General features: G+C 41.3%; 1 protein-coding gene across 2 annotated transcripts in view; it reads right to left on the reverse strand.

The window, feature by feature from the left end:
• The window catches only part of LOC136716739 (tau-tubulin kinase 2), an 81,507-nt gene that overhangs the window by 12,626 nt on the left and 53,703 nt on the right, over positions 1 to 15,178 (reverse strand). For both annotated transcript variants that reach the window (XM_066694097.1, XM_066694096.1), the window contains exons 8-13: positions 14,468 to 14,560; positions 14,118 to 14,243; positions 8,843 to 9,000; positions 8,054 to 8,258; positions 6,851 to 7,065; positions 5,672 to 6,203 (exon numbers count right to left, since the gene is read on the reverse strand). In XM_066694097.1, the coding sequence (XP_066550194.1) occupies positions 5,672 to 6,203; positions 6,851 to 7,065; positions 8,054 to 8,258; positions 8,843 to 9,000; positions 14,118 to 14,243; positions 14,468 to 14,560 (1,329 nt within the window). The remainder of the gene's footprint in view (positions 1 to 5,671; positions 6,204 to 6,850; positions 7,066 to 8,053; positions 8,259 to 8,842; positions 9,001 to 14,117; positions 14,244 to 14,467; positions 14,561 to 15,178) is intronic.

Here is a 15,178-nt window from a genome sequence, read left to right on the forward strand (position 1 = left end):
GTGTGGTGAACCTCTCATGGGCTAGCATTAACAAAAGTGCATTCCAAAATGTTAAGTCTGAAACAAATCTAAGTTTGGATGATTTTCTTTGTTTAATACTGCTTCCAAAAGCGATTACTTTGAAATAGCCCTATTTGAGTAAACAGCATTTCCTAGTTTATGGTCCATTGACCATATAAGCCAACTGAAATGGGGAGATCCAGCTACACACAAAAAAAAATTAAGTCGTTCTATATGTAACAGTGACACAATTGTCATTATTTTGGCTCTGTACACCAACTTTCATCTTTAATTTGAGGGTAGTTAATCCAAATTGGGTGAACGGTGTAGGAATTACACCCATTTTAATATGTGGTCTCCCCAATTGTAGGGGCTCAAAAGTATTTACTCTGGTGAAGTCTTGTCTTGATTGTTGACTTTGACACAGATACGCCTACCTCCTGGAGGGTGTTCTTGATCTGGCCAACTGTTGTGAAGGGTTTTTTCTTCACCAGGGAAATAATTATTCTGTCATCCCACCACAGTTGTTTTCCTGAGCTCACCAGTGCGTTCTTTATTTTAAAAAATGTACCAAATAGTTGATTTGGTCACACCTAATGTTTTGCTATTTCCCTGATTGGTTTGTTTTGATTTCTAAGGTAAAACTGAAGGCAAAATGCCCCAAGAACAAGCAGGAACTAAAGACAGCTGCAGTACAGGCCTGGCCGAGCATCACCAGGGAAGAAACCCAGCATCTGGTGATGTCTATGGGTTTCAGACTTCGGGCAGTCATTGACTGCAAAGGATTTGCAACTAAGTAGTGAAACTCACAATAAATTCATGATTATGTATGTTTGTCCAAATACTTTTGAGCCCCTAAAATGGGGGGACCACATATAAAAAAGGGTGTAATTCCTATACCGTTCACCCAATTTGGATGTATCTACCCTCAAATTAAAGATGAAAGTCTACACTTAAAGCACATCTTGATTGTTTAATTTCAAATCCATTGTGGTGGCATACAGAGCCAAAAAGATGACAATTGTGTCACTGTCCAAATATTTATGGACCTAACTGTATGTTATGCAACATAAACTGAAGTAAAGAAAACAAATGATCCATGACAATCATCTTCTTTACCCCTAAACACCTGGACATGTCAATCTGTTTTATATATTTATTTTAAATACTGATGTTCTCTCAAAATCTCCTCTTTACTTTTATACTGTACAATTTGGACAACAGTTCCTCAAGAAGGGATGAGAACAACAACAACAATTTCACTTCAGAAACTGTGCAGCATGCAAACCCCAATGACGGATGTGTTAAAATGACTTGTTATGATCCTACAGTTAAAAACAAAAAACAAAAAACACAAAAACACTTATGTGTGAAGATAGCAGGAAGATAAAAATCATGGGGGCTAAATCAGGTTATCCTCTCAACATCTAGAGCTACTGAGTGAGCTGCATTCAGACACTGAAGATTTCAAAGCCTAAAAAGCACTGTAGTAATTCACATCCCAGCAAAAGCATATTAAAAAAACGGCTAAGACAACCAACACTGCATATAACAGGGACGGAGACAGACAGACAGACACACAGAAGTAAAGGTATCTGTATGCTCCAAAATACTCATATGTACCTGCTCTACCCACAGTAGCCTTCTCTATTCACACAAATGTACACAATTCCTGTAAATCACACAGCGAAAAATCTGCTTCCTATAACCTACAGAATTTCCTTTGATACAAAAAGCGAAATGGCAAGGTCATACATTTTTTGCTGTATAGCTGACTGGAACATATTCTCAAGATCCTATGCTAATCCCCCTAGGGGCAATAAAGAGAAACGGAATGGAAGGCACTGTCTGCAAGCATGGAGGGAAAATAAATAAATAAATCACAGACAGCACAATATCCCTAATCTCTCTCCATGGAAGCATTCAGTAGCACTGGGTTATTGTCCTAGTTCATTATTGAGGCATCACACTACAAGGACAAGTGAGAATAAAACAAAAATACATGCACATTCAAGCGCACTCGCACTAACAATCAGAGCCCAGCAATACTTCAAGAGTCATTCTCTAAAAACCACTATCATTGTTCTATCCCTAAATAAAAATCAAATGTGAATGGTGTACAGTCTAGGCAAAACAATGCTTCCAAACTCTCAGATCATGTTGCTCTGGAGTCAGACAGTGTAAAGGCAGAGCTGACAGACCAAAGAGACACCAACTGTAGACACACAGAAGTTGAAATACAGTAGACTTCTCTGCGTGCTGTAGTCCAGAGATTGCAGGTTTGACCAAGGGCTACATCTTTTAGTCATTGTGACTGGGATTTTCTAATTGGGGTGGGGGGGAATTTGGTGAAATTGAAATGACAGGAATTCCTCAGCCTCTGTAGCAAGACTGACCGAGATTGAGCCTGCAGTGTTATCAGTGAGAGCTGCATTGAGAGCTCTGTCTGATGCCTTCGCCCTGGCTTGTGTGTGCTTTGGACACAATATAAAGGAGAACTGCACCCCAAAATTTTAAATCTTAATCCTGTTAGTTTTGATTTCTAAGGCAACACTGAAGGCAAAATGCCCCAAGAACAAGCAGGAACTAAAGACAGCTGCAGTATAGGCCTGGCAGAGCATCACCAGGGAAGAAACCCAGCATCTGGTGATGTCTATGGGTTTCAGACTTCGGGCAGTCATTGATTTCGAGGCTGACGTTTGGCAATTTGAACCTTCAGCTCCCTCCACAGATTTTCTATGGGATTAAGGTCTGGAGACTGGCTGAGGGAAGGAGGTTCTCACCCAATATTTGACGGTACATGGCCCCGTCCATCGTCCCTTTGATGCGGTGCAGTTGTCCTGTCCCCTTAGCAGAAAAACACCCACAAAGCATAATGTTTCCACCTCCATGTTTGACGGTGGGGATGGTGTTCTTGGGGTCATTCCTCCTCCTCCAAACACGGCGAGTTGAGTTGATGCTAAAGAGCTCGATTTTGGTCATCTGACCATTACACTTTCACCCAGTTCTCCTCTGAATCATTCAGATGTTCATTGGCAATGAATACTTATTTCCTTCATTAACATGCAAATCAATGTATAACTTTTTTGAAATGCGTTTTTCTGGATTTTTTTGTTGTTATTCTGTCTCTCACTGTTAAAATACACCTACCATTAAAATTATAGACTGATCATTTCTTTGTCAGTGGGCAAACGTACAAAATCAGCAGGGGATCAAATACTTTTTTCCCTCACTGTATGGGTTCCAGACTCTTCCAGTTTGTCCAATTACTTTTGAGCCTCTAAAATGGGGGGACCACATATAATTCCTACACCATTCACCCAATTTGGATTGTTTCCTTTCAATTCCATTGAAATTCAATTCCAGTGTACAGAGCCAAAATGATGACAATTGTGTTCTTGTCCAAATATTTATGGACCTAACTGGACATAAACGAACAAATTAATAAACTAATTATTTTAATATATATTGCCTAGCAATACAGGTAGTAATGCCTATACTAATATTGAAAACATTATAAAATAAATTTCAATAAATTATAAATACTTAAATTATAGCACTAGAAATACTTGTTGTTTTTCGTTACAATAAAGCACTTGAGTGTGTGCCCAGAGAGAGAGAGAGAGAGGGAGTAGGCTACAGATTCACTTTATGGGTAATTATTGGTTGACAATACGCATTTTAGCTGGTGTTTTGTTAGTGTTTTTTCCCCATGTTATAGATCTATGTAGGATATAAATGAAATAGATTAAAAGTATCTCCTTATTTAGATCTTTCTTCTGTTTGCAGTAGGAAAAAAGCAATTGCCGCATCTTTGCAACTAGGAAGCGTCTTGTTTTAGTATTTTTTTGAGCATGTACATCCATGAAGAGGATATTTAGTTTTCTTTCTCTATTATTGCACTTTGCGGAAAAGGCTAAATAAAATGACAATTTTTTTCAGTACTCAATGCTTTTCCTCTAAAAAATGAACCTATCACAATAGGCACATTTATACTGCCATTTCTGATCCGGATCAAATGCATCGATAGCACTTGATCAGGATCAGAAGTGGCAGTGTAAACGCTCGGCGATCAGATCAAATGCACCTCTCAGGGAGATGGTACAGATCCCTATGCCCCCTATGCATTTGATCCCAGTAGTGTAAACACTTGACCGGCTCCGTCTACTGACTTGATTTTTCTTACATCTTTTTGTTAGTCACTCGTTAATTCTGCTTTGAGATCCGTTAAAACATATCTGAAGTGAAGTGCCTGCCACACAAACTGAATTTGCCCATGTTGACAGCGCACTGAAAATGAAAATGGAGTGCAGTTCCCGTTTAACAGCTGCCCACAGCACACTGGATATATAGAAACTAATATAACTTAAATTAAAATATAATTAACTTTTCTTCAGCACCGTACAAATTATAGCAGTGCTCAGCACATTGAACTAGTTACAATCTGATTTTCTTTAAGTTACTTTCTTTTGGAATAATTAACAGCAGAGAAGTGATGTTATGTGCCAAAACTGAAAAACAAGTTTTAACCAGCAAAAACAACAGAATCAAATTGCAGTTTCTAAAGCATTGGAATAACTGAGCTGCAAACACCCTGGAAATGAACAAGGAAACTGAAAGATAAGTAATTACATAAATAGTTTTGCCACAGTCATTAAAATGTCATGCTTGTTCACAATTAAGGAGGGCCATTGCTTCTTTAATTACAAAATAGTTGGGTGAAGAGTCAGTATTGCTATGTCTAACACTTTATTTCTGTGGTATTAAACAAAATCTGCCACTGAAAACTCACCTTATTTAACAGCTGAAATTGAATGATTAGATTGTTATTACAATTTTGAAGTGTTATACTTTTAATGAGACTTTTAATAATTGTGTTTAATTCCAAGGTTTATATTAGTAATTTAATGTCATTTAACAGCTCAGCTGTTCCTTCTTATTCATAGGAGTGTGCTGAAGAATCCTTTAAGAACTAAATTAAAGTTAGTTGCATTGAATAAGAAATGTGTTAATAAGGAAGATCAGGTTTTTGCGCATTAATTTGCAGCCAGTGTTACAACAGACATGATGTGCGTAATTGGATCTTGATTTGTACAGCCAAATTACAGAACTTATAAACTACAGGTCAACCGCAGAAGGATTATTTTATTGCATCCTCAATGGAGGATCATAATGTAGACTTGATTTTTTGTGATGAGCTCATTTGAGAGTCATGGAGCTCTTCAACTAAATGCCCTACCTAGACCAGAGGCTGCAGGACATGAAATTATATTAAGCAGCCTACTTTTCCATTACTAAAACAACACAAGATCTGCAATTAAAAGCAAACTATAATAGCACCCCTCCAGGGTGTTTCCTGCCCACTGTATGACAGGTTAGGCTCAAGCTCACCGACAAACTGGACGAAGCGGTTATTGAATTTTAGAGGCCATCCACATTCCTAAGACATTGACCACCATGCTCAGTTTCTAACATCTATTTTTTTTAATAAGCATTGAGATCAATTTAGATGTGCAGTTGTTAATGTTCTAATATACTCAGACCACAAATCTCTAAGCATTGGGCTCAAATCTTTCTGCAGTTAACAAAAATCCATGCAAGGCTGTCTCTGGAACAGTAAGTCCAGCTGTAACCATGTAATCCCCCCATCCATCCAACTAGAAGGAGTTACCTGTGTGAGGGCACCCTCAGCAAGGGCTTCTGCTGGGCTGGTTGGAGTAACTGGAGGCAGCTGCCCAAGATGCCCCACGCTGAGCTCTAGATGCTCCACCTTCAGCCCCTGCTCAGGCCCAGCACCCTCCCTCTGATCCCTAGGGGGACTGGAGCCAAGTGGATCTGTGCTGGGAATCTCCTCAACCAGTTGCAGGACCTCTGGCTCTTCCTCTGAAGGGCTGCTAGTGGCTTTGGCCCCCTGGCCCCCACTGCCCTCCAGGTAGTCTTGAAGGTCCTGTTCTCGGTCCACCACAACCCACTCACGGGAGTCCACATCCTGCCGCCCGGAGCTGAGGTTCAGGGCTAAGAAGCCACTGCTGGCTGCCCCCTCGCCTTGTTCTGGTGATGCAGGGGAACTTGGCTTGGATCCCCCCGGCAGGAATTCCTCATCGTAGTGCCACACACGCTCAATGCGCCTTCCGCCGCCACTGCCGGCCATCCCAGACTGGTCACCCTCGTTGTCCAGGGCTGTACCGTTCTGCTTCCCAATGCTGTGGGCAGAGAGAGTCCATGAGGAACAGTGAAGGTGTGTGAGGGGTATAGAGAGAGAGAGAGGTATATTGAGAAAGAGAAGTGTAGAAAGAAAGAGCGAGAGGTATAGAGAGAAAGAGTGTGGGAGCAAGACAGAGAGTGTTGTGATTGTCTACTTGTGTGTATGTAAATATAGTGTTCAACATAAAGATACATTCCTAGTGCACTTTATGCCACTTGGTTCAAATAAAGTATTTTAAGGAGGTATTGGCCAATCATTGGAGCCCTGCAAGTCAGGTGTTCCCTAGTGCCGATTCATTCCTCAGGGTGTCTGGGCAATGTAGTGCCTTCCCAGTCAGCCTTTTTGTGCCACCCTTGCACCATGTTAAAGTACCTGTCCAACTATCCATCATTACATCAGACCACAAAATAAGCATTGACCCCATCTCCCCATTCCAGCACTTGTTAAATCACAGACACTCTCAGAAGTCGGGCAGGGAGTTATACAGGTTCTTTAAGGCCAACAAAGCTCTGCATTAGGAATTTAAGATTTGAGAAGTGGAATGAAAACCTGAAGACACTGCAGCCCTTCAAGACTAAACTTGGGGATGCATGCTATAGCTCTTAACCAGGGACAGATGGGGGGGGTTGGGTCTGCTGTACACACCAGGCCTCCAAGAATCGTTCTGTGTTGGGTTTGGGCTCCAGAGTCCGCAACCTCTCCAGGTCAGAACTATAGAAGGGCCGCATCTTCCTTAGCAGGGGAGAGTGGAGCTCGGACTGGGCCGTCTCTGAGCGGACCTTGGCAGGTGACCCCAGGCTGGGCCCAGCATACGGACTTTGGTTCCCCTGGTTCGGACTGTGCTCCTCCTCTGTGGCTGCCTAGTTGGGAGGGATGGGGAAACAGTCATGGCATGTCATTGATGGAAGCACTGTACTGCATATTTAATCAGCAGTTCCACAGCGAAAAGCTAGAAAGCAGCATGGGGGAATTTCAAATGTTTAGTCATTGTTAGGGGGTTACACAGTCCCACTATCACAGTTGTCTGGTTTAAACCTTGTTTCTGAGGGTAGACCATAATGGATGCTGAGAGTACAAATATGATTTTTAAAATTAAGAATTGTGCTGTTTTATACATTACAATAAAATTATGTCTTTTTTTGTTGTTTTTATGTTTTTCTATACACAGCTACTCCATACTGCTGCCCATTAAGGACTACTACCAAAAACAAAGCATCAGTGAGGACAAATGCAGCTAGATCAGGACATTACATTTTAGTCCTCAGAACAGTATTTTCTGTTGTATGAACTCGCATTTAAAAAATGCTTAAATGCAGAATGTTTAATCTGAACCTTTTAGGAGCTGCGAGTCATTTCATTCAGGAAAATTATCGATTGAAATAAGTGTTCAATTGAGTGGTTCAGTGCGAAGACTTACAGTGAAACTGGAGTACTCTGAAATGAGAACCGCGCACAATGCTAGTACATCACGACTTGTTTACAACATAGACTGTAAGTCAGGGGTGCACAACTGTGATTCTGGTGGACCTCGCTGTCTTTGTTTTTTGGCATTATTGGCTTCATTGGTCCAATTTAAAAAAACTGCAGCCCTCAAAGACCCCCGTTGTGCACCCCTAGCTAGCAGAGTTGGGGTCAATTCATTTTGTGCAATTCCAATCCCACATCAATACAATCAGCTCAATTCTAATTCTGTATACTCTTATATAGTTATTCCTTAGTTTAACTGGCTAATTCCTATTCGGGAAATCATCTGGAAATGGAATTGGAATGGACCCCTGGGACTCTTGCAGTAACACTATTTGCTTGTGTCCTTCTCTATGAGGATCAGTGACCTGGGGCTGGTCCTACCTTCCAGGCGGGCAATGCGACCTGGTTGCGGTAGTGGTTAACCTCCCAGACATCGATAGCCTGCTGTTGGGGCAGCAGGCCTGGCGAGCCAGGGACAACCCTCTCCGGACAGTTGTTCTCGCCATCGCTCAGCTGCTCGTCCTGTAGCACCTCATCAGTGTTCTCCCTCATCAGGTCTCCTGGCACCAGGGAAGCATTGGCCATACTGCAGGAAAGCACCGTCAGCAAATTACTACTTCTCACATCATAGTGTAGGTAATGTGACAGTAATATGAGTGGATGATGCAATGTGGGTTGAGAGTCATGGCCAGCTGATTTCTCTGTGTGATCAAGGTGGTGGAATACACTGACCCAGAAGTCAATGACTACCTACTTGTTGATTACTGTTCACAAATATAGGGTACTTCCTCTAATCAGTTGAAGGGCAGAGGGCTGTTAAGGCAAGCCACTGAAGAGATTTTGTTGACGTAAATTTGAATGAAACACTGCAAATGAATGACAAAATGACCATTATGAATGCAGAAAGGCGAAGTGTGGCCACCTATGCTTTAGCTGAATGACTGAGTATTAACCAGGTATACTACAGTCAAATTTTCAGCCAAGGTTTTAAAAAATGAATTAATTTTCTCTCCTCAGTGACTGATGAATATATATTGACTCCTTTGCTCACTGTGACTGCATTGTAACTGTCCTCGTCTGTTTTAAACCTTTGAAAGCGCCCTCTGACAACTCTATATCAAATCAAAATGGATTGATTGAATGATTTTTTTGTGAACCAGTGGCACCTACATGAAGTTTGCTGGGGTCAGGCGGGTGTGGTGCTGGGGCGTGGTGCAGTTTGTGTTGATGGTCAGAGTGCCATCGATGCCGCTCCTCTCCCAGTCGTAGGGGTCATTCTCCAACACACCAAATGTTCTCATGCTGTTCTCAAACACGGACATCAGCAGCTGCGTAGACAGACAGACAGAGCACAGCTGTCAACTATACATACAGCAACAGGAACACCCGAGTTTGTACCATCATTATTACAACCTATCACCATGGACAGGTCACTTGATAAGCAGTTGAATGGTAAACAGATATCCCAAGGATATCAATCATGCCACATACAGATATGAAAAGGGAAATGCTTTTTGCGGTGGACACAAAGAGATTGTTGGGTTGGGTTGGGTACAAGAGGGGTTACCCTAGACCCCGTTCACATTTGAGATTTATGGCGACCGCCATATGAATGGGCTCATAGTTTTGAGGCGGCCCTGGACCGGGTGAAAACTAGTCCAGCTTTTTGATGCGGCCTAAATCTTGTTTTAGGCTGCCAAAAAGGGACCTAAATGTAAATATGAACACACCCGGCCCTGGGCCAGGTGAAAAGCGTCAGTGTGTGACCCAACTCAAACCCTGCCCCCAGAGACTCGAGTGTCTGGAGATGCTTCTCGCCAATGCAAAAGTAAATACAGGCACCAAAAGAGCTTACACGACTTCACAAGACAAGCAGTATTTTCTCTGTATTGTCTGAATTTCAGTCAGTCATATCGATCTAGCCTTAAATGTACTGATACAATTCACTAGCTCACATCATTATATATACAGTGCCTTGCAAAAGTATTCATCCCCCTTGGTGTTTTTCCTGTTTTGTTGCATTACAACCTGTAATTTAAATTGATTTTTATTTGGATTTCATGTAATGGACATACACAAAATAGTCCAAATTGGTGAAGGGAAATTAAAAAAATAACGTAATAAAGTAGTGCGTGCATATGTATTCACCTCCTTTGTTATGAAGCCCCTAAATAAGATCTGGTGCAACCAATTACCTTCAGAAATTAGTAAAATAAAGTCCATCTAAGTGTCACATGATCTGTCACATGATCTCAGTATATATACACCTTTTCTGAAAGGCCTCAGAGTCTGCAACACCTCTGAGCAAGGGACACCACCAAGCAAGCGACACCATGAAGGCCAAGGAGTTCTCCAAAGAGGTCAGGGACAAAGTTGTGGAGAAGTACAGATCAGGGATCAAAATATCAGAAACTTTGAACATCCCATGGAGCACCATTAAATCGATTATTAAAAAACGGAAAGAATATGGCACAACAAACCTGCCAAGAGAGGGCTGCCTCGGTGGTCTGATGCCACGGACAAGGCAAGGAGGGCATTAAGGAGGGCAGACAGACAGGGAAGAGATCAGCTACATTATGTCGGACGGGATCATCTCAAGGGCCGTGTGTGATCAGGAAGAATTTACAGTTTTATTAGCAGCATGAAGTGAAATCCACGTACAGAAACAATGACTTCTTACAGTTAATATCCAAGTGTATTAAAAACTTGCATTTCACAGGACCGGTACAGTGCCGTGACTAGTTAAAAATAAACTGAAGGATAATAACCGGATCGGTAGCAGCCGATATTAATATTTTATGAACAACTGGATGGTATTTCAGTAGTTTTGTGGATGGTGTGCAGGGACAATCCGCAGAGACAATCAGTATGAAGGCGAACACGATTAAATTAATGTGTGCCCATTTACAAGTTAAATGAATGAATAAATAAATACAGCAGATCTGGGGTTCCCCCTAAAACATTAAGGACTGGTTTAATAAATGCGTCCATAAGTCCATAAACACCATGACTGAAACGTGCACACTTTAGTTCAATTATAACCTGTTATATTGTAGCTGGATCATTAATCGTGAAACGTGTATTTTGTTTCAACTGTAATTTACCCTGGTTAAGGACGTCTGCTAAGTAAATTATAAATATGGCAAAAAGTATTGTTTGCAGTTACAAATCTGCTGAAAAAGTAATAAGTTAAGGGAGTCACGCTGTGCCGTTTAAAATACATATATGCTAGTACAAATTATGACGATAATAATAATACATATTTGCTATTTAGTATTATTGTTGCACATGGAAACGGATTCTTATGGGAACGTGCTTGTCTGAATATAATGTTGTCTATACACATTTAGCTATACACGTGTATTTATTACGCTGTTTACAATCATGTAAAGCAGAAAGAATAAAATAGACACAAAAGTCCTTTCCACGTCAGGCTATATCACTCGTAGTGTTGTTCTCTGTCATTGTTTTTAAAACAAAACACAAACCAAACCCACAAATCGCTCTGTTCCTCCCATGAGAGGGACGGACTTCACAATGGCCTGGTTTTACAAAAAAAGCTCTGGGACTCCGGCACGGCATGGCACGGCAGGGCACAGCACGGCACAGATGTTTAAGCCAGTGGAACCAAGGCATAAATGTCTTGGAATGGCCTAGTCAAAGCCCAGACCTCAATCCAACTGAGAATCTGTGGTATGACTTAAAGATTGCTGTACACCAGCAGAACCCATCCAACTTGAAGGAACTGGAGCAGTTTTGCCTTGAAGAATGGGCAAAAATCTTTGTGGCTAGATGTGCCAAGCTTATAGAGACGTACCCCAAGAGACTTGAAGCTGTAATTGCTGCAAAGTGTGGCTCTACAAAGTATTGACTTTGGGGGGGGTGAATAATTATGCACACTCAAGTTTTCATTTTTTTTTTTGTCTTATTTTTTATTGTGAAACAAACAAGAAATATTTTGTTTCTTCAAAGTGGTAGGCATATTGTGTAAATCAAACCCCCAAAAAATCTACTTTAATTCCATGTTGTAAGGCAACAAAATTGGAAAAATGCCAAGGGTGGTGAAGGCACTGTATGTGTGTGTGTGTATATATATATATATACACACACACACACACTCACCTAAAGGATTATTAGGAACACCATACTAATACTGTGTTTGACCCCCTTTCGCCTTCAGAACTGCCTTAATTCTACGTGGCATTGATTCAACAAGGTGCTGAAAGCATTCTTTAGAAATGTTGGCCCATATTGATAGGATAGCATCTTGCAGTTGATGGAGATTTGTGGGAAGCACATCCAGGGCACGAAGCTCCCGTTCCACCACATCCCAAAGATGCTCTATTGGGTTGAGATCTGGTGACTGTGGGGGCCAGTTTAGTACAGTGACTCATTGTCATGTTCAAGAAACCAATTTGAAATGATTCGACCTTTGTGACATGGTGCATTATCCTGCTGGATGTAGCCATCAGAGGATGGGTACATGGTGGTCATAAAGGGATGGACATGGTCAGAAACAATGCTCAGGTAGGCCGTGGCATTTAAACGATGCCCAATTGGCACTAAGGGGCCTAAAGTGTGCCAAGAAAACATCCCCCACACCATTACACCACCACCACCAGCCTGCACAGTGGTAACAAGGCATGATGGATCCATGTTCTCATTCTGTTTACGCCAAATTCTGACTCTACCATCTGAATGTCTCAACAGAAATCGAGACTCATCAGACCAGGCAACATCTTTCCAGTCTTCAACTGTCCAATTTTGGTGAGCTTGTGCAAATTGTAGCCTCTTTTTCCTATTTGTAGTGGAGATGAGTGGTACCCGGTGGGGTCTTCTGCTGTTGTAGCCCATCCGCCTCAAGGTTGTACGTGTTGTGGCTTCACAAATGCTTTGCTGCATACCTCGGTTGTAACGAGTGGTTATTTCAGTCAAAGTTGCTCTTCTATCAGCTTGAATCAGTCGGCCCATTCTCCTCTGACCTCTAGCATCAACAAGGCATTTCCGCCCACAGGACTGCCGCATACTGGATGTTTTTCCCTTTTCACACCATTCTTTGTAAACCCTAGAAATGGTTGTGCGTGAAAATCCCAGTAACTGAGCAGATTGTGAAATACTCAGACCGGCCCGTCTGGCAACAACAACCATGCCACGCTCAAAATTGCTTAAATCACCTTTCTTTCCCATTCAGACATTCAGTTTGGAGTTCAGGAGATTGTCTTGACCAGGACCACACCCCTAAATGCATTGAAGCAACTGCCATGTGATTGGTTGGTTAGATAATTGCATTAATGAGAAATTTAACAGGTGTTCCTAATAATCCTTTAGGTGAGTGTATATACTGTCTGTATGGGTGTGTATGTATGTAATACACAACTCAGATTATAAATATCAATATTTATCAAGATTACCAATGCATACGATTTCCTTTGATTTAATGTAGATATTCTACTAAATGTGCTTCACTTTTGGGTGAATTATATAACAGCACTTTTAGACTTGCAGAACCAAAGATACAGACATTTGAAAAGGGAAATATATTAATTTGAATCCCCACTTAACCCTGCTGCTAAACCGACACGTTTTGTAATGTATTTTTAAAATTTTATTAGAAAGTGTCGGCTCCAAAGAGTTAAGATTACTTACAAAGAAAATATAGAAGTGATTAGGTCAATATTAATAAGTTTAGATATAAATACATCGCATACACCTGTAAGCATACCTAATGTCATGCGTAACTGGTTTGTTTTAGCAGATTTGTTTAATTCCCAGCATGCATTTAGTTTAGGCCACCTTTTCAGTTGCATATGTGAACACACTTAGGCCTCCTAAAACCTCAAATGTGTACAAGGTCAGAAAAAAGACGGACTAATTTGAGTCAACACTGGCCCGGCCTAATAAGTCTTAAGCCTCTTAAGAGGTCCAAGTGGCTCTATCAGTGAAAACTGCTTGGCGAGCATGTTCATTGCCATAGTCCCGGTAGCACAGTTTCAGACTGGACTATGCCATTCACAATCTTTGACTTGGATTACCGATGAGGCCCTAACAGGACTGAGTGGACCCAAAGCAAAATGCCCTTTTCTGTCATCCAATTAAAAAAAGAGTTATAATTGTGTCCATTCCACACGACAACACCTTGTGTACTAGATTTCAGTGCCCTATTTCAACGTACTTACCAATATAAGAAAAAGCGAATACTAATGCAGTGTTTGACCAAAGCTTACGTGAGTCACTAGCACTGACTGATAGCATATCAAGTTGGCCTTTGGTAGGGGGATAGTCCTGGGATGGTGCAATGAGGTGGAACCCTTATAATCATTCACCAAGACAGGCTTCCCATTTAACTAAGCCATATTGTCAAATTCTTACACGTAAGTCTTGTCTACAACATTTTGCACTGTTGCAGTGTTGGGAGTTTGTGACTGGCTGTGTTGGGAGTTGCTACCTGGTAGTCGGGTTTCTTGAAGTAGTCCAGGCTACAGATGTGATCCAGAAAGATGGTGAACTCTGGGGGAAGGTGTTTCAGCATGATCCGGTGATCGTAGGTTTCCTTCAGTTTCCCAACTTGCTCCTACAAGGGGACAGAAGGGAGTGATCAGACCTTAAGAACACAAATTGAGAAGCATGACATACAACAGAAGGCTGGCCATTCAGTCCATTAGGAATATTTGGTTGGTAGAAATGTACCAATCAATCAATCTCAACCAGCTCATGTTTTTGCATTTACACATACAATAGATTCTTAATTTTGAAAAGTTAAGTGATAATGATGGAGTCTAACAAACTGTTATATACCTTATCTTTGATCTTCCTCCAGGGCAACTGGCCCACAATGAACTCCACCAGCATGTAGAACAGGGACCAGAGGTCATCGTGTCGACCCATTTCCTGTAGGAGCACACACACATGCACACATTTAAGCTCTTTTCCACTAAGGAATTGCTCAAACTGTTCTCTTTAAGCCTGGACAGTTCTTATAAAAGCCCAATTAGATGTTGTAGATCTTGCATTTGTTTGGAAAAATCTAAATTTCGATCATCAAATCACTTAAAACACCTCAAAAGAACATAACTTTCTATCATTCAGACAGTGAATTCTGCCCACTTTTGTCCCACATCTACTCAGACAATTATTTTGAAAAACTGTAAGGGATTCAACAGATATTCATAAGGGAACCCGGGATATCAACCTTAGCTGGTTCGAGGATACCTTTTTCCAATTATTCAAGTAAATTTTAAGGGCAGGTTGTCTAACAATAATATGGCATCTATAAGCTATAAACAATGTGGCATAATCTTGAAGGTCCTTTAAGGAAGATCCCTTAGTGTATGTTACAGAGAGCAGAGTAGGCATTTTTCATGCTCTTTGTGAACTCAGACCCTCCCAGAACCCACCTTTTAAACCATGCAAGACGATGCTTTGGAAGCAGCATGGAACAAAGCTGTTAGAAGAAAGCCTTTCAACAATGTCTGGAAAGATGACAGAATAAGAGTGGGCAGAATTCAG

This window comes from Amia ocellicauda, chromosome 21, assembly GCF_036373705.1.
Source record: "Amia ocellicauda isolate fAmiCal2 chromosome 21, fAmiCal2.hap1, whole genome shotgun sequence".
NCBI classification, from domain to species: domain Eukaryota; kingdom Metazoa; phylum Chordata; class Actinopteri; order Amiiformes; family Amiidae; genus Amia; species Amia ocellicauda.